The sequence below is a fragment of the Gobius niger genome (genome assembly GCF_951799975.1).
Source record: "Gobius niger genome assembly, chromosome: 13".
In the NCBI taxonomy this organism is placed as follows: domain Eukaryota; kingdom Metazoa; phylum Chordata; class Actinopteri; order Gobiiformes; family Gobiidae; genus Gobius; species Gobius niger.
The window spans coordinates 33,419,360-33,446,266 of record NC_136864.1 but is presented as its reverse complement, the minus strand read 5'-3'; the positions used below and the strand labels follow the sequence as shown (position 1 = coordinate 33,446,266).

At 44.8% G+C, this 26,907-nt stretch overlaps 1 protein-coding gene across 2 annotated transcripts in view; it reads right to left on the bottom strand.

Annotated features, from left to right (window-relative positions):
* The window catches only part of LOC306973224 (cadherin-12-like), a 129,698-nt gene that overhangs the window by 80,020 nt on the left and 22,771 nt on the right, over positions 1 to 26,907 (bottom strand). For both annotated transcript variants that reach the window (XM_079570116.1, XM_079570117.1), the window contains exon 2: positions 12,192 to 12,708. In XM_079570116.1, coding sequence (XP_079426242.1) covers positions 12,192 to 12,476 — 285 coding nt within the window. In that variant the 5' untranslated portion in view covers positions 12,477 to 12,708. The remainder of the gene's footprint in view (positions 1 to 12,191; positions 12,709 to 26,907) is intronic.

The following is a 26,907-nucleotide window of genomic DNA, read 5'->3' as shown; positions in this document are numbered from 1 at the left end:
ATTGTTTACAGTCTCTTAAAAGGTCAAAAGGTCATAGGACTTTAAAGGGAGCATTCAAAATGGTCTTGGATAGCAGGGTAAATGAGACCAAAGCAAAAGCATCACGACATGCCCTCTGAGCGGGTTTTACCGAGGGACACACAGGGAGGGGCCGACAGAGATGAGGGTTTTTACCGAAGAGTGAACTCTGCTTCTCTGATCACACGCACTGGCATCTTTCTGTTTGTTCCTTCAATAAAACCTTTCACAACACATGTTTAGAACATAAAGAGGAGCCTTATTAAGTATTGCATTTGCCAATAGTGAGGTTTGGGTTTGCCTGTGATCACAGGATAAACCGTGAGGCATTTCATTCATCCAAACTCCAAATTGCTTAGGTCGTGTTCTGTGAAGGATGAAGCAGCGGCTCTGTCTGGGTGGTGTGAGTGAGGAGAGGTCAGTGTCCGGGTGGTGTGAGTGAGGAGAGGTCAGTGTCCGGGTGGAGTGAGTGAGGAGAGGTCAGTGTCCGGGTGGTGTGAGTGAGGAGAGGTCAGTGTCCGGGTGGAGTGAGTGAGGAGAGGTCAGTGTCTGGGTGGAGTGAGTGAGGAGAGGTCAGTGTCTGGGTGGAGTGAGTGAGGAGAGGTCAGTGTCTGGGTGGAGTGAGTGAGGAGAGGTCAGTGTCCGGGTGGAGTGAGTGAGGAGAGGTCAGTGTCCGGGTGGTGTGAGTGAGGAGAGGTCAGTGTCCGGGTGGTGTGAGTGAGGAGAGGTCAGTGTCCGGGTGGAGTGAGTGAGGAGAGGTCAGTGTCCGGGTGGTGTGAGTGAGGAGAGGTCAGTGTCCGGGTGGTGTGAGTGAGGAGAGGTCAGTGTCCGGGTGGTGTGAGTGAGGAGAGGTCAGTGTCCAGGTGGAGTTTGCCTGTTAGCTTCTTCTTCATGATTCCATTAGTGTGTATTGCGCCTCTGACGCGGTGGCAATTGTGGTTTTCTGGCCAGAGACACCAGGGGGAGATGAAAGACCCCCAATCATCCCATTAACACTTGTATCACCCCCAGAGGGACGACGGAAAGGATTTATCAAGGTAAACAAGTTACTTAGTATTGCTTTAAAGTCTTATTTGTGTCTCTTGGCCCTGCAGTCTGAACGCAGCCTTAGCAATGTGTTTTTGGTTTACTTGCGTCCATGAAAAAGCGCCACACAATCAGAAATGGGAGCCATGTTCTCCCATATTCTCTGCGCTGCTGTATAGGCTACGCTCTGTGCATGCGTGAGCTCATGTAGGCATTATTAAGTCTCTCAAATCCGTCATTAATCCCTGTATAAAGGTATTGCTCTGACCTCTCCTCTCGCGCTCCTAAGCCTCTTCTCTGTCACCACCAACAAATCCTCACAGAGTAGTTAGCCCGGCACGACCTCGTAGTAGCCCGGGGTCATGTGGCTAGAGCGCCGTCACGTGATCGGCTCCCTCCTGTGATAATCAAGCTTTAACCCGACTGTTAGGGTCATAAAGACTAATGGGTGACCCGTGCCCCTCCTCCGAGGCACGCCAAAGTTCTCACCCTCACACGTGAGCTTCCTGGGCCAAATACCAAGACTAGACGGTCACCGTCAAGGGGAAGGTGCACGTACGAGGTCAAGAACCGAGAGGCTGTAAGTGGCATCCCCAGTTAACAGCTAGCTAAAGTCTCTTTTCAGATTTTTTCAGGTCTGCCAACCTAGTAAAAATAGTTTATTAGGATTTGGTCCACGTTTTCGGTCCAGAGACCTTGATCAGGCAAATTGCGGTGTGGATAAATAACTGATATATCCGATCTTTTTGCCAACGCCTCAGGTGTTCACCAGGGATGTGGCGTTGCCCCAAACCTTTCCAATATTGTGGTTGGTTGCTGGTTACTAGTCTTGAACACAATTTCCACTTGGGCTTCACGGACCTGTCCGATGTTGATAATGATATGCAGAACACACAAGTACTATTTCTGAAGCATTGGAGATTATAGAGGAGGAAGCTCCGCCCCTCACTATCAACAATCGCTGTTGGACTTCCTTCCACAGCTTCTTGTACATCAGACTCTGAGTCTTTGTGTGGCAGAGTTGGAAGTGGTCTATGTCAGGAGAAGGGGCCAAATACAGCCCTAGAGCATTGTCTTCTGGCCCCCAAGATGAACCCCCAAACCGTGTTTATGTCCAACAGTGCTTCACTGTGTTCACTGTGGGGAAGCTCAGTGCTCTATTGCTTGACTGGGGGGGAAATATAAACTGCCTGCCTCGGCCTTTGTCTTTCACAAAATGTAAACTTAAAGCTTGACTTTAAATACTGCTCCGCAGGCATCTTCTAAACAGTGTAATGGTCAGCATTTGTACCTTGATCTAATTAGTTAATTACCACTATTGAGCGTGATCAAGCTTTAAGCCTGTTGTGAGCAGCACCAACAGATTAATGGATGACCCCCTGGGGCAGGCTCAAGTCCTCAGCCCCACACGTGAAGCTGCTTCAGTGACCTCCAGGACTGTGCGCTCAGGGCACACACTCTCCTCCTATGCATCACACTGACCGATGACCAGTGTTGAGTTTGACAAAATATTTTAATGTCATTTGGATATTATGAATGAGGAAACTTGTCCACACAGAGCTGTGTGGACGCATCAGCTTAAATCCAGCAGGAATCATCAATGACTACTTTTTACTTGGCTTTGTCTAATTATTGTCTAATTAGCAATTGTGAGCAACTCAAACTTCCATTCCGTGTTGCTTTCTGTCTTGTATTTTGTGTTTCTGACTTGCAGGTTAAAGAGCAAATCTGTTCAAAGGTTATTATAGTTGGCTTTAGGCCTGGGTGATTCAAGTCTGAAAATATGATGTTCTCCCTGTGCTTGCAGGAGTTTCCACTATAAACATGCACAAGGTTTCCCCTGACAAAGACATTCAGAGGGACTATGGTGGTGAAGTGTATCAGAGCAGAAACTTGTCCTCTCGAGGTGGAGGCTTTTCAGTATCAAACTCACAGACTCTGTTCCTCTTCCTCCGCCCAAACGCTGTGAACCGTGATTCATTTACCGAGACAGGGGCCCGAGGGCCACATTAGTCAGCCGCACTTTGACGACGCATAATTAAACGTGACGAAGCAAACATTACGCAAACAACAAACAAGCAGGTCAAACCATAATAGGAACATATTGTCATTCACAAGAGAAGTTTAAATACTTTGTCCGTGTGTATTTCCTTCATTCTATTTGAATGCTTAGGCATCACTTAGTCCCTTATTTACACATGATATTTTGTCACATTATGTCATTCTACTTCCTCTGCACTAAAGCAACAAGTAAAGCAGGTTTAACTGATCAGAAACGGTCAGTGCTGTGAAGTTGCAGTGTTTTGGAATAGTTGGAATCTGCTGGAAAGTTACAGGGTTTTTGAAAACTTACAATGATGATGTGTTGTTTCGTGGTTTACCCCATTGTGCATGAAAGGCTGCAGTCGTGACATTGTGGGGAGTAAATACAATGTAAGAAAAACAACTGAAGGGTGTTTGGAATGACAGTCTTACACTTTGGTGGCTAGGTTGCCCATATACCATATTTTAATGCCACAAATGCTGAAAGAATCAGTGTATATTTCATTTCTTAAGATTTGCAAACATTTCATTGAACAAAGGGAAGAGAATTGGACAAAACAGGAAACTTTTGGGGGAAAAAAGGAAAACTTTGTTTTAAACCATAATTTCGGTATTTTCGATGGACTTATCCAAAATATTTTTCAGCCTAAATCATGCGTATGTCTATGGGCCCGATCTTGTGCATCAAAACGGAGACGATAGCGTGACATTTTGCGCTCAGTCGGGGCGCACTTTGTGAGCTTGCCACTCCAGACTTGGCGCATTTAAGTGGGTGGAGACACAGACATTTTCCTCCAACCAGATCGACTCCGCGTCCAGGAGAGTGGGAGTGCGGGAGTGGGGGGTGAACATGTGCTTTTGTTTTGCTTCGCGTTCAGGCCGAGCGCGGCCGATCCGCGCCACAGCGGACGCTGTAGCTCTTTTTCTCTCGAGACGTGAACGTTTAGCTCACGATGGGGTAAATAAAGTTTTTAGTTTGACCTGTGAGAGCCTAAGGCTTAAGAAAGAACGCAAGCCAGCGCAATGTAAACCAGGAAGTGAATGTCAGCCGTGTTTCCATCAGTACAGTCACCTCCTCTTGTGACGCCCCCTCACAGGTGGCGGAGGTGAATGGCACATGTAGCTCCGCCACTCGGAAAATAATTCGCCAAGAGCCTGCGCCGCCCCGTGCGCCGCCACAAGATCTGGCCCTATGTGTCTTATGCCCCGCCCACACGCAGCTTACGATTATCTGCGATTATCGAAATTCAGAAAGAAAGTACTGGGAATTCCTGAACTCATTATATTATCTAGCTGTTATATTTATGTAAGAAATATAATTAAAACCTAATGAACATTCAGCCTCTTTTATCTTTATGCTTTTACCCTTATGAAAAAAAAAATATTCAGCCTAATAAAATAACAAGCAATAGAATATTATTAGCCATATCTAAAGGACTGGTGAGGTACATTGGTGTGAATGTTGATCTACAAGATTTCCCCTCTCTAACAAACAAACCTATCACTGATTTCCAGGCGCTCGCACAGTTTAATTTTCTATTTTTTCTTTTTACCGTGACAGAACAAACGCAGCTGCCCACAGTTCTTCTGCCAATAAGTTTACACACATCACACACTGGTGGATTTTTTTGGGGCCATTTCTCAAAGAATATGAAAACAACTTTTTATTCACTCATGGTCAGTGATATTGTGAAGACATTTTATGTGTGAACTCATTTCAAATCACCACAAGAAAATAAAATACCAAAACGACCCTGTTGAAAACTTTACACTCCCCAGTTGCTAATACCATGCACTGCCCCGTTTAGCATCAGTGACAGCTTAGAGCATTTTGTAGTCGTTGTGGAGAAGGTTCTGTATATAATCTAATGGTAAAGGACAATTCTTCTTGGCAAGAAGCCTCCAGATCCTGTAAATTCCTGGGCTGTTTTGCATGAACTGCATGTGTGAGCTCTGCCCACAGTGGTTCAATGATACTGAGGTCAGGAGACTCAGACGGGACCTTCACTTTATTTGGCTGGAGGCAGTGGCATCAGCGAAACACCTCCATATTTCACAGTACATGACAGTACATGACAACACTTTTCATCAATTATGGCCTATAAATGGCTTCACAACATCACTGACCTGTCCAAGGGTCTGGATCTTCACAATTGAGGTCCATTTTCAGGTGGGAGGGGTGAACTCCTTTAAAGTTTGAAACGGTTGGATCTGATTTAACCATATCGCTAGCGCTTGGTTGCAATGTGCGGATTGAAGAGCTTCCTTTACTTCCGTGTCCGCCGCCATTGCCAAACTACAACCAGCAAATGCGGCGCAAATGCTTGACGTCACCGATAACGCCCGCCTCCCCCGCTCGCTGAATGGTAGGTTGAAACTCAACCGATGTAACGCAGCCACTGAGATCAGACCCAGACGTGCATGTAGGGAAATTATAATTGACCGGAGTTTACGGATGGCTAAGGCCAGGCTAACGTTGACCACGAGTGAGAAAAAAAGTATTTGTGTTTTCAATCATATTTGTTGAGAAATGGTCAATTTAAGAATAATCCACCAAGGTGCGAAAAATCATGCGAAAAAAGAATACGATTTGCCCTCTGTACATTAGATTATTATTTTGGGCTGGGTTTCACACTGGACAGCCTACTGTGATCTTTCACGATTGTAAAACTGGTTAATCTTGACATCCAATCCAGTGAATCATCCACACAAAACCCGCCGATCATTTTCCAAACTAGGTCCCAGAGTGAAAATACACCGTTTACGTGGCTCCATGGTTACGGCCTCTCTGCAATGTTTCCTATAACAATGACATCACAGCTCCACTGGTGACAGGGAGGAAACGACCGCAGAAATTGACTCTGCAATCACTCTAAGCACTCTGCCAATGCGCCAAAAAGAAAGGCTGGAAAAAGCAGAACAAAAAAGCGAAAAAATAAAATAAAATAATAATATTCAAATCCAATATGGCCGGTGCGTGTGTCCTAGTAAGTGGATGATCAAAAGCGTAGCGTGGTTTTAATGAGGTAACCCCGGCTTTGATCGACCTCTTCTTCTCCGCGGTCTGTCCACTTTACCGTGAAGAGCCGGCCGGCGCTCCGAGGTGATGAAACGGCTCTCCTGCAGCCGACCGGGCCTTTCAATACTGCAGATCAAGCTTTCACTCCAATAAAAAATTCAGGCGCTTCACGAAGAACCGCCGGGACTGGACCTCTAGTTTTCAATGTGAACAAAAAAAAGGGAACTTTCTAAACTCCAGAGCAATAAATAACAAAGTAATCTAAATTCCGAGGCTCCAGGCTGAATGCTGTTTTTAAAAGATGGAACATTATGAGTGAGGTTTTGCATGTTGCCTTTTCATCACCTTATGATCGGAAATACAAACCTACACTTTGTTTCCATAGCCTTTGGACCTAAATGAGATCCGCGCATTTGTGGCTCCGAAACTGAATTCAATTTCAAACCATGAAACGACAATCAGTCACAAGTTAACCGCGTTAGCCCAGAGCCCAGCTGTGGTGAGCCGGGAGGGAATAGGAAGATGTTATTACGGACCTGAACTGGGACTAAACCCACTTTAAACCAGGGCCCAACTCAGTCTAAACTGGAGCAAAAGCAGGTTTGAGGATGTTTAGGGGTCACCCAGTGCAGAGGAGGTTTTACATTATTAGGTAAGCATAGTAAGTATTAAATAGTAGTATGTAGTAGCAGTAGTAGTAACGACCCACGACCACAGGATGGATGGATGGATGGATGGATGGATGGATGGATGGATGGATGGTTGGTGGATGGATGGATGGATGGATGGATGGATGGATGGATGGATGGATGGATGGATGGATGGATGGATGGATGGATGGATGGATGGTTGGATGGATGGTTGGATGGATGGATGGTTGGTGGATGGATGGATGGATGGATGGATGGATGGATGGATGGTTGGATGGTTGGTGGATGGATAGATGGATGGATGGATGGATGGTTGGATGGATGGATGGATGGATGGATGGATGGATGGATGGATGTAGTTTTCAATTGTGATGTGGCATTCGGCCCAGGGGCGCGCCATCGTGGAGTGTAGACGACACGAGTTTGCATGTTCTCCTCGTGACTCCGTAGGTTTCCTCCGGGTACTCCGGTTTCCCCCACCACTAAAAACATGTACAACAGGTGAATCCTCCAGCATGTGATTTTGACCATCAGCCTGGCTCCACATCATGGATATGGGCCCCCGGGCGCTTCACTGCCGCTGCCCACTGCTCCTTATGGGTCGTCCCAGCGGCGTCGCAGGCTGGGTCAAATGCAGAGGACAGATTTCATTGTGCAGTTGTTGTATAATGACCAATAACAGCGCCTTCACCTTAAGACTGATCTCCATAATTTATGCATGTGGGCCATAGACATACACGCACTACGGCTCAGGAGACGTGACGGCGGTTTACCTACGGTGAGCTTTCATACCCGCGGTATTTGTAAAACCGGTTCATCTTGCACTTTGCTTCTGTTCTTGTTTGCACAGAGAAACACATCTCCTGTGCGTGCGCTGCTAATGTGCTTCTTGGTTTCCTTGGTGCTTCCAGGTTGAGGAGATGCAACAAGTAGCAACTGTCAATGTTTTATAATAAAGTAGCGCAGTAATGTAATGAGTTAGTTTTCTAATCACTTTAACCCAGCACTGCTGCACATGGGCCAAAACCAGGCCTTGACCCCAGACCTGAGCTGCAGTATGAGAAAGGGAAGACTTGATTTGTGTTTTCCAAGGGCTGTGATGCCGCCTGTTCTGATTACGCTGATTCAAACCACAGATATGGCTGATTCTCTCTGTTGTTGATGTTGTTGTATTCTTCGGTCTCGATAGCACTTTGCTGACGTTGTGCCCCGATGACACAGCGAGAAAAAATGGGGCCCGGGCTAAATAACATTGTTGAAGTGTGTGGGAACGGTCTCTAACAGCTGCTCTGTCAGAAAGGGTCACCTTGACTGCAGCTGCACCTCATCAGCAGAACATAACCACCGAGTCTGCGATGTGCTCACGTCTGCTGTGGGCAGTTACATGACGAGGTAGGGGGACAGGCCATCTCTGGTTTCCATAGAAACCAATCCAAATGTTCTGGTCTTCGCTGTCAAGGTCCGCAGATATGAAAGGAGACTGAGTTACGTCACGTGTCGTAGAATAATGGTTTACTCTTGAGTTTACAAGTTCTTCAAAGCGCATTCATACTCGATGGTGGTAAGCTACTGTGAGGCAGGTGAAGTGTCTTGCCCAGGGACACGACAACAGTCTGCACGTGTGGGAGCTGAGATTCGGAAGCGCCTCGGACAAGAGTCCGCAACCTCAAGAGCCTCAACAAGAGTCTGCAACCAACACCAAATAATGTCTTTCTTCCGCAAACAAAAAAGCATACACACTTTTCATTGATAGTACGATGATGAATGAATGAATTAAAAGTAAAAGTATGTAAAATCTTTGAAACTGGACTGACTGTAGGAATATAAGCAGGTCGAGATGGTCCTTCCCTGCAAAAGTTCAACAAATCATTTGTCACAGCCTTGGTTCTGGCGCAGACTTTGCCTCATGCTGGTGCAGATTGTCACTCATATAAACACTCCTCACTTTACCTTCATCATCAGCTCATAAAACTACAAGTTCCTAAACCCAAGTCCTCCTTTGGCCTCATGTCCTTTCATTCTGCTGCTGCTAATGACTGCAATTCTGCCCAAAATAAACTAAAGCTGGACCACTGATTCCACACTCTGCCTTGAAACACAGGCTCAAGGACGTTTTTTAATGACTCATGGAAATGTTTTAATAATGAATGATTTCATTTCTCTGTAACTGTTTGTTTTGTATCCCCTTCCCTGTCTTTTTAAGTGCACACTAAGCACTTTCAGGCCAACATTGGAAATACAAATTTGTTCTTAAGTTTTGCCTGATAAAATAAGGACATAAATCAATCAACTACAGAGCACAGACTCAAGAACCTTCATCTAGGATTTATTTTCAATCAAAGCTCAAAAGAGCCACACCACAGGCTTTAAAGAGTCCGCCCTCAGCCAGGAGTCTGCAGCCGGTCAGTCGATTCTCTACAAAAATATTACATTCTTAACTAACGAGCCACAAACGATGCAGATTAGTGCATTCACTGGAAACTGAAGACTAGAGCAGCACCATATCATGACAAAACTAGTTATGACTGCAGATTAGACCAGGACCAAAGTGGCTAAACCAGGACCATGTTTCACTAGAGCCGCCAGAGGATGTCTGGACGAGGGGCTGCACTGTCCAACTATGGGAAAATATCCAATTGAAATGTCTGAGGACCAATTTCATTTCATGTTCTGTTATCCGCTGTGTAGTTTCAGTCCAAATCCATCCAAATAATTGTCTTATTTTAATCAGCAAAAACATAAATAAATGCAAGTTAATTTAGACAACTGAATCTGTAATTTCTTTAATCAACTTTTATATGATTCCATTTAGTAAAGGAGTAGATTTGTTCATGAGCACTGATTCTAAACGATATATGGCTCTTTCAAAACTTTCATTGGAAGCGGAGATGTTTTTATTACCCTCCTGAATCATTGCTTTTTATTTGGTGATGTTACTTACATTCCCTCTGACAAAAAAGCTCATTATCAGTTCGGATGGCAATGGAAGACCCTCTTTGAGCAAAGGAGCCGTATGTCCTTCATCAACAATGCCTCTTATCGATGCACACACCCCTTACACAAACCAAAGTCTCCTCAGAAGGTGCTGCGCAGCTGAGGAGCTGACAGGAACATCCTTCCACCCTCAGAGGAAAGGAGAGACAGGCAACAAAAATCACAAACAGCCTGTTTAAATTCAGCTCCTCCTCTGCACATCATTGCCAACTCTGGCTGTTGCAAGTTGAATTAGTCAAATGAACGGTTTACAGAAACAAGTGTCTCCTGCTCCTCTCAAATAAACATTTCAGTCCCGATCTTGTCTCTCTAAAGGTAGACAATAGCGTTGCCTTTTCCACGTACACAGTGAAAAACACAGTTCCAGCTCCAGACCTGGTGCATTGAGTGGGCTGTACTTGGGCTGGACGTACACCCAATGGTGATGTAGAACAACCTTTTTCTTCCAACCAGACTCCGCGGCCGGGACGAGGCGAGTTCGCGTGGGTGCCGCCATTAATTGTGCCCGTCTCTTCACTCCTATTAGTTTATATAGAACTGGAGAAGTCAAGATAAAAAAAGTGAATACACGAACACAAAGCCGTTTTCAGGCCGGGCAGAGAAACGGTGCAGTGTTGACTTGTTCTACACACATCAGATACTAGCAGCGAACATTTTCCCACGTTCTCCACCTTATGAACGGACTTCGCACTCTGCCGGAAGAGTCAAAACAATGGGAGTGCCGATCAGTGGCAAAAAGAGGCAAAAGTGGGCGGGGCGGAATAAGGTGAATAGGAGAGCTGTGCTGCTTGTCTCATTTACCGTCTTATTTGGAGCAACACAGTCCTTGTGCCAGGCGGACGGTCAGGCCCTTCAGCTTTCAACTCTGTTACATTTTACAATATCTTTTTAAAAATGCTGCAGATGAGGACGTTTATGTAAAAAATATGGCTAACTGTTCACATATAAAAACATTATGACATTATTACAGTTGTATTTCAATCAAAAACATCTTAACAGGTCAAGTTATATTTTACCATAGGAGCCCTTGTGTGAGAGCAGCTTCAAAATTCTTAAATCCATTAAACTTGAGAGTTTTTTGGACAGTTTCTGCTTGGATTTCTTTGCAGGATGTTAGAATAGCCTCCCAGAGCTGCTGTTTGGATGAAAACTGCCTCCCACCTTCATAGATGCTTTGCTTGTTGAGTCTCCAAAGGTTCTCAACAGGGTTGAGGTCAGGGGAGGAGGGGGTCCACATCATGAGTTTCTCTCCTTTTATGCCCATATCAGCCAGTGATGCAGAGGTTTTCTTTACAGTAGGACATGGTGCGTTGTCATGATGAAGAGGATCTTGTTCAGGAAAACACGGCTCTTCATTTTGTAGCATAGAAGACAGTGGTCAGTCAGAAACTCCACATATTTTTCAAAGGTCATTTTCACACCTTCAGGGAGCCTAAAAGGGCCGACCAGCTCTCTCACCATGACTCTGGCCCAAAACATGACTCCGCCCCCTCCTTACTGACGTCACAGCCTTGTTGGGACATTGTGGCCATTCACCAACCATCCACTACTCCATCCATCTGACCATCCAGGGCTACACGGCCTCATCAGTGAACAAGACTGTTTGAAAATGAGTCCTCATGTATTTCTGAGCCACTGCAGCCGTTTCTGTTTCAGCTTCAATGAACAGTTTAGGGGAGGCCCGGATAGAAGGTTTATGCACAACTGCAGCCTCTGGAGGGTCTGACACCTTCATGTTCGGGAGACTCCAGAGGCACCAGCAGCTTCAAATACCTGTATGCTGCTTTGTAACAGCTGTTATTCATCAGATGTATTTGTCTGGCAGAAACAGTCCTTATTGTGCCTTTATCTGCACAAACCCGTGTGTGTCTGAATCATCCACAAATCTCTTATCAGTACGATGATTGCGCTTAATATTTCATGAAATATCGAAGGTTTTCCCACCTAGACCAAGGCATTCAACCATTTCACACTTTTCATCAGCCATGGCTCTAGAGATCCTTTTTCTTTCCCATATTGCTTGAAAATGGTGGTCTGCTACACAATGTGGAACGTCCTTTTTCAATCGTTATTCCTTTTACTGGGCTTATCTGAAAAGTAACTATCACAGGCGTCTGAGATTGATGCCAGTGATTCAAACAGCCCTGAGACACAATAGCATCCTTGAGTTTAATTGAATTTTTTTTGTACCTTTTTGACACAGAAATACAATTTGCATAATAATTTGGAAGGCAGCGTAAAGTTATTGGCACAACTGTATATAGCCTATTTTAGGCTATATAAAATCCAGATCAATAAGAGCAATGATCAAGTAACATTTGATATTGATCAAAAAGTTGCACTATAAAACCTTTCGCTAAACGGCGCCCATATCAAATGCCTCAGAGGGTGTAGTGCCTCCATGATGTCACGTGAAAACTATAAATAGACTTGTGCCTTACCTTCCCGATGTACTGCGGCTCGGAGCCCATGTACTCCTCCAGCACAAAGAACTGGTTCCACACCCATCCTCGCTTAGTCCTCTGCACTTTCACCCTCCCGCGTCGCCCCAGCGTCGATCGTCCGCGCGCTCCCGCCGATGTCACTTCCTCCCGAGACACGCCCCGCCCCCTCTGCCCCACGTGAGACATCAATCCAGCCTTGTTCCTGGTCTGGGCCTGGGAGCTGTGGTCCAAGAGGAAACAGAGGCCCAGAAGAAGCAGAGCCGCAACGTCCCGAACGATCATTGGGCCAATGAGGGGAAACTATATCCAACGTTCAGCGTCCAACGGCGAACGCTGTGGGACGGTCCGCATGGAGATTTGAGATCCGCTGTGAAGGCTGGAGACAAACTGAAGATGTCTTTTCAGATGGAGAGAAGTTTTTGGACTTGATCAATCAGGGCCTTTCAGTGTCTCAACGTGAAAAACACAGTTCCGCCATGGTTCTACGCTCACATAACATCCCAAAGGTCCAATGCTGGATCTGCAAAACAAGAAGCACAAATATTAGACTAAACTGGATTGAGCTCATAGAGAAACTATAGATGACTTTAAAGCATGTGCTCTACGGTAGATAAGATGTCACAGCTCAATTGCCTTTACTTTATGTGAACATACCAAAAAGACGATTTCATAAATGTGACCAATCTGTATCGAAAGCGACAGTCCCGATCAAAAGTTTAAGATCCAACCAGGCAAAATGTGAACTTTTACCTGGTCTTAAACTTTTGATCAGGAAGTCCACATTTTGATTTATTCACAATTATGAAAACATTTATAAATGATTGAAAGTCAAAGCTTTTTTTGTGTCTCATGTCCTGAGTCCCTCCAGCCCCGTCTTCAATCAGAGGAAGCCCGTCCCCTCAGCGGAGGATAGGGGCTCATACATTATGTGTACGCACTAACCTGATGCTACTGTGAGCAAAACAAAGTTAGTAGCATGTGTCCGAAGGCATCCAGTTCACACTTTTCACACACAATTCATCATTAAGAAAGAAACACAGCGAGCAATGAGCAGGCGCTGGAATTGTACAAAAATACACATGCACAAAGCAAAGAAGAGCTCCACATCAAAGAGGAATGAGGGCGAGTTTAACAGGCTTTCATTTTGTTGCAAATAAATATGTCAAGCTATGTGCTAAATGCAGTGATGTGAATGGACTTTATACAGTACTGTATTTATCTAACCATATCACCAGTGTTTCTGGTCTGACTGAAAGTACTACTCTCAGAGCAGGAAACAGTCTGAGGAACGGCCCCTCAAAAGTGGGTCCAAAAGTCTCCCAAAGAGGGTCCAAAGGGACACACACTTTATGCTCAGTACTAAGAACCTTCTATTCAAAGCAGACACTGCACTGTGTGAGGCGCAGGTGGTCACACACACAGTGGCTGGTTTTGTGCCAATATTCACACCTGTAAGGGGGATGATTCTCTGACAAATGAGAAGTGCTCACTAACACAGATTTAGACAGATTTGTGAACAATATCTGAGAGAAATTGGTCTGTAGTTTAAATTAAAAAAGTTTCATCTTTATGAGTTCAGTGCATGACAAATGGGAGCAAAAACAATGATTTGTTTGCATGCATTTGGGTAAAAATGGAGGCTTGTATATTGTTTTAGCATGTTTAACTTCCCTGTTGACATCAGAGGGAGCTCCAACAAAACATTCACTGGGACAATTCAATAATACTCAACCATAATTAAGCCTAATGTTGGCACAAAGCTGATAAGGTGATTTTACTGTATAACCAATAACCCTGAAAACACCATTATAATCAGCCGCGCAGCATTCAAGTGCACTGGGAAAACACACGCATGCCTCCAAAACTCATTCCACACAGGCAGCAGATTTAGATTGTGAGAGAATTAGACATGGCCCTAAGGAGAAAACCATCATCTCATGCAGCAGATTAGGTTTGAATCGACGGCTCCACTCGTCCACTTTGTAGCCTGTCCATGGGAGTGATTCTAAATCCACATCGCATCTAATCAGATACTGTTCCATGGTGATGGTCCGTGGTGTCTGTACAGTGAACCATCTGTGAGAGCATTACGGACAATTGCATAATATGAGACTATGAGCTGTATTTAACACCTGTGCACTGTATGCGTCTCCGCCCACTTTGCGATCCTCTGGGATTCCAGGTACTGACCTTTGGACCTGGAGAAGAGATTTGGACGACATCAAGACATGTCTAGCTGTATTCAGTCAGTTTTAGAAGACAGAAAACAAAATATTTACTGTTGAAAATGATTATACACTTTGTTAAGAGTATTAGACCAAATGATCGTAAATCTGACACTCTGCATGCACAGCTACTCACCATCACATTCATCCTTAGCCACATTCATCCCTAATGTGTGCACTGTTCTTTAGCCGTTTCTTCACCAGACATGCAAACGTGACAACTGTGTGAACTATTACGATGATTTCACCGACACATGACCTCTGGACCTCAGTATGTTTGGCCAAGTTTCCAAGATCGAAAAATGACAGTAATGATACAATGAGGTTTTTCACAGTCATGTGTCTTGTAGGGCCGTTTACATTGGTTGGTCTTGGAGCCTTTAGGAGGAGGTGCCACACATGGGCTTCTGCAGAACATTTATTTATTTATTTGTTCATTTGGTCGGGACAGTGCATGTTCATGAACATACATGGATACATGCATGTAAACACGCCACACCGGATTGTAGTCTTGGGCTAATTTCCATCCGAAGTCCCACACTTGCACTCTCAAACACACTCTCATTTATCCTGGCTATTGTACATGTTTTTAGCATGGTGGCTGAGCGACTAGCACTATTGCCATACCAGGAACGTCCCGGGTTTGATTCCCGGGCCACTGTGTTTCTGTTTTCCAGTGTCTGAATGGGTTTCCACTGGGTCCTCCTGTTTCCCCTGTCCATAAAAAACATGCACAATAGGTCAATCTATTTAATCAAGTCTCCTGAAGTGGGGCCAAAGAGCAGAGTGGTGATTCTGTTGGAATGTTTTGTAATGGTTGTATTCAATGGTATGTCCTTGTCATTAGGTCATTGTATTTGTTTTTAATGTGGCAGCCTGTGTGTCCAAGACAAATTTCCTTCGGGACAAATAAAATAAATCTTGAGTCCTCCAGCCAACAGCCTGGCTCCACTTCTGGAGATGGGCCACAGGGTGCTGCACTGCAGTCGCCCACTCTGCTCCCAACAGGTCGCTCAGCAGCATCGAAGGATGGGTCAAATGCAGACGACAAATATCTCTACGGAGACAATAAAGTTCACCTTCACCTTCACTTTCAGAGCACGATGGCCTCCCTCATTCAACCTTTGAGTTTTTTCTCCCTCTGAAGAAAAGTGGCACCAGGACCTCTGTAAATAAGATAGCCCGACACAGCACAGAGCGTCACATGACCCTAAAAGAACTCTTTTTTTGTATTGGCCCTTCAGTAGTACCACCGCTAGCGGCCCATGTCTTAGCTGAGGATCATTCTGCTTCTGTCGACGACACAGGTAAAACCAGGACGATGCAAATATAAATATCATGTTGCTGTGTAGTTTGGCTGCGGCTCAGTTGAGTGAATCACACAGAGCAGGATGAGTGGATCTGAACAGACTCACTGAAGGGGAAACTAAACAAAGCATGACGCGGTGACGAGCAGCATAAGCTTGTTGTTCAAAGACATAATCCTGTCCAGATTAGATAGACAATAGAAAAAGCTTATTCTCAAAGGACAAAGACGCTTTTGACGGACATTCTGTCACGTCTGGACTTCAGTCACTGACTTTAAAGTTCTTTTAGTAATTGCTGTTGTTTTTCTTTATCCATGTCTCTGTTTTGTTTGCTTTTTGTATTTCAAACTCTACATAATAAAAGCAAAAGCACGTATTCGCGCATACCAGTTGTGTAATCAATCATGTAGCTGCTGTTTTTCATTTAAACCACTTTACTCAATCTGTTTTTATGTCGTAATTACTTTCAAGGCAAGATGCAGGTGAGCACAGAAGACCATTACATTTACAGATATCCATTTGGAACTTTTGCTGTGGATTACTGACATAAATATGAGAAAATGTATTGCAAGTTTTCTGTCATTTTATGTTTTCTAAAAGTGGAAAAAATTGCATAATAAAAAAAAAATGTAAATAATGGCTGTGAGCCATTATTGCATTACAGGTTTGATTTTGTGACATATTAGTTCCAAAGATTTGCTCAGAGGGATTTTATATATACAGTATATCGTATATATATATAGTCACATTTCGTCTTGTTGTGGTTTGCTCAAAATGCAATAAATCAGGCAGGAATTAGATATAAAAAACATCCCAGTGAAACAAACGTGCGGCGGGCGACCACGAAAGAAAGGAGACCAGGTGGAGACTAGTTGCCAATGGTGACAGAGATGTCTTCAAGACGTCCCTTGGACATAAGGTGAGTCTCCTGGTAGTCTTGGTGAAAACAAACAGGTTTGATTTCAGTCTCAGGGAGGTCTACGCATGATCTCATGCAGATGTGTCGCCAACACTATTTGTTGTCACCAGCCTGTGAGACGTTTCTGTGATGTCCCTGCAATGTCTCTAAGACCTGTTGGAGACCAATGACATATCAAAGAGTCGTATGGAGTCTCTTTGAGATCTCCTTGGTCTCCACAGGTCTCAGAGACATTGCAGGGACGTCACAGAAACGTCTCACAGTTTGAGGACAACAAATAGTGTTTGCAACATTGCCACGTAGAGCTCTTGGAGACCATGCTGAGACTGAAATCAAACCTGTAGATTTTCACTGAGACAACCTGGAGACTCGCCTTATTGCCAAGGGACGTATCGGAGACGTCTCCACTTGCCACAGCTCTAGTCTCGAACAAGTCTCCAGGCTGGTGAGAGAGGCCCTTTACAGAGCATGTCATGTCTGAGCGATTTTAGACCAAACCCCATTGATAAAAGTGCTTGTTAGGGGCACCGAGTTGCCTTGTGTATGACATGTATAAATAAACTTGCCTTGCCTTGTTGTTGATGGCAAATGTTACAACTGCTCTGTCACAGTCACGCCGTGTGATTGGCCCAAACCACTGCCGGTTTGGAATCAAACATATGAGAGGGAGCAGCACAAGATGGATTTTCGTATCAGCTACCAGGTCTTATCCTAGAGCTACACAGCTTTAACGTGAACATATGCTGCATGTGGGGCTTAAAAAACACACCTTCTTGGAAATAGTGTTGATATAACGATGGAAGTATCAACATATTGGGAAGATGCTTCAAAATATTGTCAAGCGCGAGACTGTGAACTTGGATGTTTGTAAGAAGCCGTTTAACTGGAGACGTTTCCAGAGTGCTTGAAAAATGCATTTCAAGAAAACGGTACTTGAAGTTTTTTCTTTCAACTAAGACTTAGTGGATTCGGTCACAAAACAAAAGAGCTCAGTATAGATTTGACTATTTATCTATTCCTCGATGTAAGATGATGTTACAAGGTGCAAAGTGTCTCAAAACCAGCTACGCAAATGAAGGCAGTTCCTTAATGTTGCAGTGTCGCAGGAGCAACTTGAAGTATATTTGATCTGAGGGGATGAGACGGAGCTAAAAGTGGAGTGTGCACCGGGGGTTTTGAGTCAGCAGCTGAAAAAACAAAACAAAAACGGCTCTATTCAAGCTACGTCAGGCAAACTTCAGCTAAACAAGAGGACAGAAACAGAGTCATGCATTTTAAGCAGAAGATCTGACAGAAGCTCCAAGCTAAAGCTGCGCACTTCATCCAATTTTAATAATACCTTAGTCTTAGGCTGTGTTCACATTTAGTTCAATCAACATCAACAACTCTGAACCAAACCAAGGACCAACGGGAGCAAACACACAGAGTATACGTGTTTCTAAGCAGCCGGGGCATAACACATACAGACACATGTTAAAAACAAACAAGTGCTAATATATTTAGCTCGAGATCTCTGCTCCACTATGTGTTTGTAGCCTTAGCTTTTGTTAAATGTTTGAACTCTTATAATTGCTGTTGACACAGACAACAGCTGAGAACTAATTCTGCAGTTAATACTGACACATTTACAGAAATGTTCATTAAGGTGCACTGTCCTGGTCATATCATCTAATAATACATCAAATCAGAGATGCCCAAAGTGCAGCCCGGGGGCCAGATGTGGCGCTCCATGCACCCTCTTCAATAAAGGGCCCCCAAGCTGAGATGTCTTACTAACTTAACATTTACCAAGCTGAACCCTGCCAAAGAAGACAACACAGAAGTCACACTAGAAAAACTAAATATCAAGCATGGGGTTAAATGACCTTTTCCAGAACCGCCACCTTAATGTGTTAGAGGGGTTTGAGCGCCCGAATGACCCCGGGAGCTCTGTTGTCGGGGGCTTCGTGTCCCTGGTAGGGTCTCCCATGACAAACCAGCCCGAGGTGACGGGTCAGACAAAGAGCGGTTCAGAAGCTCCTTATGAGAGACCAACAGGCCTGAGAATCTTGAGGCCTTCCGTGGACCCCCCACCTGCAGGAGGAGCCATAGGGGCTGGTGCAATGTGATTTGGGCAGCTCCAACAACTGCCCCCATAACCCAGCAACGGACAAGTGGAAGAAAATGGATGGATGGATGGATGGATGGATGGATGGATGGATGGATGGATGGATGGATGGATGGATGGATGGATGGATGGATGGATGGGGTTGAATGACTTGGTTTGAGAATATTAATCTTCGGACCAAGAATACTTTGTATGATCACATTTCAACCTGGTTCTCAGGTCATCTTATTTGAAATAAGGAAGTAACGGCACAGTAGCACAGCGGTTAGTGCTCGTGCTTCACAGCTAGAAGGTCCGGGTTCGATTCCCACCAGGGACGAGACCTTTCTGTGTGGAGTTTGCATGTTCTCCCCGTGTTTGCCTAGGTTTCCTCCGGGTACTCCGGTTTCCCCTACCACTAAAATAACATGTACAATAGTAGGATGAATGAGAGTGTGTTTGAGAGTGTGCATGGGGGACGACGGATGGAGGTGCTACAATCCGGCGTGGCTTGTTCATTAACTTGCACTGTCCCAACCAAATAAACCAATAAACCAATAAAACTGCTAATGGACTCATCTGCCTCTCTGGTAGATAAATCAACATGAAATGAAGACAACATTTATTCAATCAAGTCAAACATCTCAAGTGAAATAATCGAGGTTAAATGCCAACCAAAATCATAGTCAAAACAAGTCATATTTAAAATCACATGTTTAATTTGAGACATTCAAGCTAATCCAGATATACACGTTTGCAGATAAATCTCCAGAGAGTGCCGGCCAGTTCAGATCCCTGCTGTAAACTTGATGATTTGATGAGTTGGTATTAAGATCCACTTCTTGTTTCTATCAAACACTGACATGACTGGCAGAAGAACCCAGTTTGTTTCTTTTTTGTTTTGTTTGTTTGTATACCTTATTGTCCTCGTAAGGAAATTGGGAAGTGACCGAGTATAGCAAGCTTTCTATTAGAGCTGCATGATTAACTTTTATCGCATGAAAATGGAGGTTTGAGCTACTACAGTAACACAATCTCAAGGGGCCGAGGTTTTCTTGAGTCTAGAGAATGTGTGAGAATCAAATCACTGTAGACAAACTCCATGTGTGTCTCTCGACTCCCGCGCTGTGCAAACTGCAAACTATTCTCACCGCCATGAACAACGTGACTGGCTTCACAGATTATTATCATCATCGTGGAGCGGGCTGTGGGTGCCTCATCATCGCCGTACGCTAGCATCATTATAATAAGACGCGTCTAATTGTAACATCTTGACAGCCTGATATGAGGCAGATTTTCATAAAACAAGCCGCGTATTGCAGCTCGTGATTCAGAGAATGATTAAAACTAAGGTTGTTTTTTCTGGACAACTCCATCAAATGCCTCTGTGATGTCTCTCGCAGATACTGCTACATGAAGCTGAAACAAACTGAATGTATAAATCTATGAGGAATGTTGATTCAGTGAAATATTGAAACAGATTATTGTGTATATACAACTATTTCTTTATTTGCAGATGAAAACCTGAGAGAATGAACTGGCCCACAAACCCTAACTGTATCTCCTCTTGAACTGATCACTGACAACACACCAGCCGAGAGGCAAATCCAACAAGAAGGAACCGCAGGAAATACTGTCTTCAGGTTGAATTTTCGACCAACAACCAGACAAGACCCAGTCTGCAAAGGTCACACGGAGCAACATGTAAACTTTCAGAGGTGGGAAGTTGGAAGCTGTCAAGGCAGGAACACGAAAAACAACCCTCCGCTTCAGTGTAACAGGCAACGGCCAAATACGGTGATAGATAGATAGTGAAAAGGCCATTGAAGCAACGAATAAACAGAGGTTATTCCACATGTAAAAGGCAGGGCTGTTTTCTAGATGATGTCAAAGGGAAATCTCCGACATTGAAACTGTTAAATATCTTCTTCATGTTAAATAACAAAAAGTTCACGTTCAAATCCATTGACATAAAATGAAAAATTAACATCACTGCAGTCTTAGGCTATATCCACAGGAAGACAAAACGCTTATATTTTCAGCTCAGTAAACGTGTGCGTCCACATGGGTCGACTCAGGTCTGTGAAAACGGTGCAGTTCATCTTCCAGGCCTGTGTGAGGCGCTGTGACGCTAACACAGATAATAGAACAAGATGTGGAGGCGCATGTGCAGTAAACATTTATGGAATGTAAACAGTGAAAATGAAACTGTTTAAAGATTTAGGATCTACACAAGAGACGAGGAGGAGAGTTTATTCTTCAGACGTAACGGGACTAGAGCAGAAAAACCTGTCAGTGACTTTTACTGTCAGTCCAAAAACACAGACTGACTCTGTGGCTTGTGGACGGCAGTGGAGCAAAGAGGAGCAGAGTAAAACCATCATAGATCCATGAGTAAAACTCATTCTAAGGTCAGTAGATTATGGATCACAGACTCCACTCTGACGCTGGGATGTCATCGTTTTAGTAAAAGTTGTGGAGACGTCGTAACAACGGCGCTGCGTAAACGGTGTTTTGAGATCGTTCCACTCTGGGACCTAGTTTGGAAAATGTTGGTTTACTGACCCCAAAACACCGGGCTCGTACGGGCGATACACTGGATTGATAAAATATCTTAGCGTTTGGTCCTCAGCTTGACTTCGTATGGACAGGGCCTCATATGTATTTATTTATTTGATAGGGACAATTCACATTAATGGACATCTGAAACAACAAAAACAGACGTAAACATGCAGGATTATAGCCACAGGGCTAATTTACAACCGTAGTCCCTATAGGAAGATACAGGAATACAGAAAATACAACAAACAATGTAACAGATATGAATAAGTACAAGACAAGTAAAAGAAGAGTCACTTGATGGCCATAAGGTTTGTTTTAAGCCACACTTTGAGTTTGGTTTTACATATAGGAAATGTGGGACATTCCCTGACAGTGATGGGGAAACTGTTCCATAACTTACAGGCCTTCACAGACAGAGCATTTTGTCTGAAGGAACTTCTGAAAGGACACCACAGCGCCCCCTGGAGGAGGCCCGTGTCCTCGCACCACTGTGAGTTTGGTTTATAGAAGTCCAACATCGGAGGTGAGACCACTCCATTTAACACTTTGTAAACAAAACAGGCATATTTAAAATTGTCTAGCCTTTAATAGATTCTGTTTTTGTAAAATGTTACAAATATGGAAGGATATTGGCTTTTTATCAAACAAAAAAAAACATATAAGGATTGGCTTTTGTTTACAACACGAGAAGTTGAAAAAGGGACTCAAAATGATCTCCCAGTTCTCCCAGAACATATGACATGACGTGGCATTCATGTGCAATTTTCTACTCAGCAACTGGTGTTTACCATAATTACGAGAACACATGAAGGCAGCATAAGGCCCCTGTGTAATATTCATGCGTCTAATCAGCATCTTGATGTGATGACCAAAAAAGTGAATGTCAAGCCCTGTTCCATATACCTTTACAACAACATGAGTGTTTTATTTGTCTCAGCCCTTCCACCTGTAAATAAAGCCTCTTCATATAAAAGCGCTGCTGTGGACCACTGCTCTGCTCACCGCTCCAGTGGCCTCGGGGGACTCACGCTCCCCCTGGGCGCCGTGGGACAGAGTCCATATGAATGAGCAACAGTCACATCAACCTGCATGACCTTGGGCTTTATGTTATACATTATTCAGGCATTCTGATGTGGACATATACAGGCTATTCTGGCTTATAAACCTGTTTATGCTCTTTATATTTTATGCTTGATAACCTATAATAAAGTTTATGCATTATATTATCTGTTAGCTTGAGCCCTTCGCGGTTAATAATTAGCCGTCATCCACAAATACTCAGTTAAGTTCCCTTGTTACTCCTCTGGAAAACTAACTGGTTACATCACTTTATAATGAAAGAAACGCCTTCTCAATAATCAACATCTACATATAGCCTTTATTTGTTGGTCCTGTTTTCCCACGCTCGAAGCTCCATTTCACAAAACCGAGCCACTGAACAAACTAAACCTTCCTATGAGTACATGCATAAAGAAATGAGCCTCTCTGAGCTTCATTTGTTTGTTTCTAATGTGAAACTACAGCGACAGTCTACAATAAGAGTCATCAACACGTAGCGTCAGTAAAAAGCAATGAAACAGATGATATTTGGCTTAAGATGAACATGCTGGTCTTTGTAGAGTTTGTCACCAACGTAGTGAGTCGCTCCTGAGAAAGAAGTAAAGAGTAAAACCCAGATACTACAAGCAATATGAGGTCAATAGCTACTTTTACGACACAACCTCGGTCAAGTTGATCTATGGGTTCTCCTCTGCTGCCAGGGCACGAGTGCCTGCTCTGGGCCACTGCGGTCGCACTGAGAGCAGGCGAAACTATGAAAAGAAAAAGTAAATCATACAAAATGGAGTGAATCGGGCACTATGGGCACTCGCGTGACACAGTAAAAGCTAAAGAACAAAATCAAATACATTCCAACATTTCTCCTCAAAGACATTCTACAATTGACCTTTCACAAAAGCCTCGCTCCCTTAGCAAATGTTTGCTACATTCATCAAGATGTGGAGTTTATCACGTATCGTAATGGGGCAGAAGTGAGTGTTAGAGACTCTTGTGTTGGGTTGCAATGTGAAGTGGAGGAACATATTTAAGAGACGCAACGAAAGAGACACTACAACTAGACTAAAGAGATGATATATTGTTAGAGAATTAACAGTCTGGATGTCTTATACAGGAGAAGTTTATTTTCCATCTGTACGGGACCCGGAGACATGAACTCAAGACATTGCGCTAGTCCTGTCATTCAAGTCCGTCCATGCTTCCATAGAAAAGGGATAAATACCCTCTCAGAGCGTGGTTGAGAGTCGGCGCCTGTGCACCGCAGTCAAGGCTACGGCAGAGATAGTACGACTCTATAGCTTGACCCAGTATGACAAATAGCAATTTAATGTTATCCTCTAACAGTATTCATCAGCCTCCCCGGTAAGGTCTACTCCAGGGTGCTGGAGAGGAGGATCCGGCTGATAGTCGATCCTTGGATCCAGGAGGAACAATGCGGTTTTCGTCCTGGTCGTGGCACACTGGACCAGCTCTATACCCTCCGTCGGGTGCTCGAGGGTTCGTGGGAGTTCACCCAACCAGTCCACATGTGTTTTGTGGATCTGGAGAAAGCGTTCGACCGCGTCCCTCGTGGTGCCCTGTGGGGGGTGCTCCGGGAGTATGGGGTCCGGGGCCCTCGTGGTGCCCTGTGGGGGGTGCTCCGGGACAATGGGGTCCGGGGCCCTCTGTTAAGGGCTGTCCGTTCCCTGTATGACCGCAGCAGGAGCTTGGTTCTCATTGCCGGCAGTAAGTCAGACCTGTTCCCGGTGCGTGTTGGTCTCCGCCAGGGCTGCCCTTTGTCACCGGTTCTGTTCATTACTTTTATGGACAGAATTTCTAGGCGCAGCCAGGGGCCGGAGGGTGTCCGGTTTGGGAGCCTCAGGATCTCATCTCTGCTGTTTGCAGATGATGTTGTTCTGATGGCTTCAACAAACCAGGACCTTCAGCACGCACTGGGGCGGTTTGCAGCCGAGTGTGTAGCGGCCGGGATGAGGATCAGCACCTCCAAATCTGAGGCCATGGTTCTCCTTCCCCTCTACAGGTCGGTGGGGAGTCCTTACCTCAAGTGGAGGAGTTCAAGTATCTCAGGTCTTGTTCTCAGTGAGGGACGGATGGAGCGTGAGATGGACAGACGGATCGGTGCGGCGTCAGCAGTGATGCGGTCGCTGTATCGGTCTGTCGTGGTGAAGAGGGAGCTGAGTCGGGGCAAAGCTCTCGATTTACCGATCGATCTACATTCCCACCCTCACCTATGGTCATGAGATTTGGGTAATGACCGAAAGGACAAGGAGGAGGAGAGGAGCTCGGAGTAGAGTCGCTGCTCCTTCACGTCGATAGGAGCCAGCTGAGGTGGCTCGGGCATCTGTTCCGGATGCCTCCTGGTCGCCTCCCGCGGGAGGTGTTCCAGGCATGTCCTAGTGGGACAAGGCCTCGTGGAAGACCCAGGACACGGTGGTGGGACTATGTCTCCGAGCTGGCCTGGTGTGGCCTCGGGGTCAGAACAGCTGGAGGAGGTGTGTGTGGATCGGGAAGTTTGGGCATCTCTGCTGAGACTGCTGCCCCCGCGACCCGGCCCCGGATAAAGCGGAAGAAAATGGATGGATGGAAGGAGTATTCATTGTTATATGGGGAATGTGGGTGGGTGCGAGTGGAAAGTGTGTGGATACGGGAATGTTGGTGGAAAGTGTGTGGGTTTTAGAGGGTATAGGACTGTGTGAGTGAGTGCAGGGGTGAATGTGCAGAATAGATGTTGACGACTGATTGATGCTTTGCAGAGTGAGTGGTGTGTAGCCCTTTGTGTAAATGCATTGTCCCTTTTAAATAAATAAATACAAATAAAAAAAAAATACTAATGTGTCTTTTTGTATCTTAATGTATTTTTAATGGTTTTTTTTTACATGTATATATGCGACCCCAGGAAGAATAGTGACAGCCCTGCTGTGCTAAAGGGGATCCCATCAATAAACATAAAGCACCAATGATGCTTGTCTTGATTCAGATCTGTCCAGTCTGGGGTCTGCTCCTGCTGTGGAGAACAGAGAGGCTGCAGTGGCTTTGTGAGGAAACATAAAAGTCAGGATTCTCCAGCATCGACATCATATATTTAAGACACGATGTCCCGGGTTCAGTGCAGTCACAATAACAAATCCACCCGCGGCTGAAATATCAAGACTCTGTTAAGAAGAACTTAACGCTTCCTGTAACTCTTGGAAAGTAAACGAGACAGACACTATTTCAGTGGCAGGAACAGCTTTCTTGTGACGACATCCAGCAACGACTGCTCATGAAACTCTTGGCAAAACGCAAGACGGATGGTAAAGGAGATTAGCTTGACTCTAGTCTTTGAACGGCCTTGGAACGGTGAGAAACAGGTCCATTAGTTTCTATGGGAGGATCTCCGGGAAATGTGTGGTAGCAGTGGTTGCTATGAGGTATGATTGGACGATGATTTCTGGGCGGGATTTTTTGCGAAAGGTCAATTGGGATAGTCCATAAAGTATCAAACCCTCTTTACTTTTAACAACTTCCCAATTTCTGTCCCAATTTATCCCGATTGACGCCTGACACTGATAAAAACCAAGCTCCATATTATTGGCCAAGACTGAGTGCACGTCTCCGCTCTGAAATCGTCCATTAATCATTTCAAGTCCAGTTATTGATTTGAGGTCGCTGACAGTAATGTAATACCCTCCCGTAATAGAATGAGCCGGGTCCCAGATGAAGCGGCGCCGGGGTGATGGAGCGTGCCCGGATGAGAGCATCTTCACTCTCTGACGGGCTTTCCCTGGTTAAAACGGACAGGTGTCGGACGCAATATTCAACGCGCTGCTTCACCGGGAGGTTTTTATTAATGATGCTGTCAATCAGGACGAGAAGGGGGCGCCTAGGGGATAAGCCGCTGTCTTCTAAGTACCCACACACCCACGTTTGAGAGTTCTGGACCATGTTACAAAGTTGTTCCATCATCAAGTACATTTCTATCTTACAGGACTACAGTCATATCGGCCTCAAAGTGTTGCGATACATAGTGATCAAGATGTGTTTGAATTCCTCCAAATACCCCTGCTTTATGTTTAGAAGACTGAAAAGAATGGCTTGCCTTGTATATAATATTCTGCATGGACTCGCTCCACCATCCTTGAATGAGTTCATTAAGTTCATATCCAGTACAAGTGGTCGAGTGACCAGAGCCGCCACCAGAGGCGACTGAGTGGTTCCTCATAGACACACAGCGTTTAGTCAACAAGTGCTGTCAGTAAAAACAGCATCCCAGCAGACATCAGAGACTGAACCACATTCATCGTATTTAAAACTAAACTTAAAGGTTGTCTGAAGGGGAATCAGACATGTTGCCAATGACCATTATCCTTTGAGACATAAATCATAGTCTGAGGGGGCGTGGTGTTAGTCTGGGGGGGCGTGGTGTTAGTCTGAGGGGGCGTGGTGTTAGTCTGAGGGGCGTGGTGTTAGTCTGAGGGGGCGTGGTGTTAGTCTGAGGGGCGTGGTGTTAGTCTGAGGGGGCGTGGTGTTAGTCTGAGGGGTGTGGTGTTAGTCTGAGGGGGCGTGGTGTTAGTCTGAG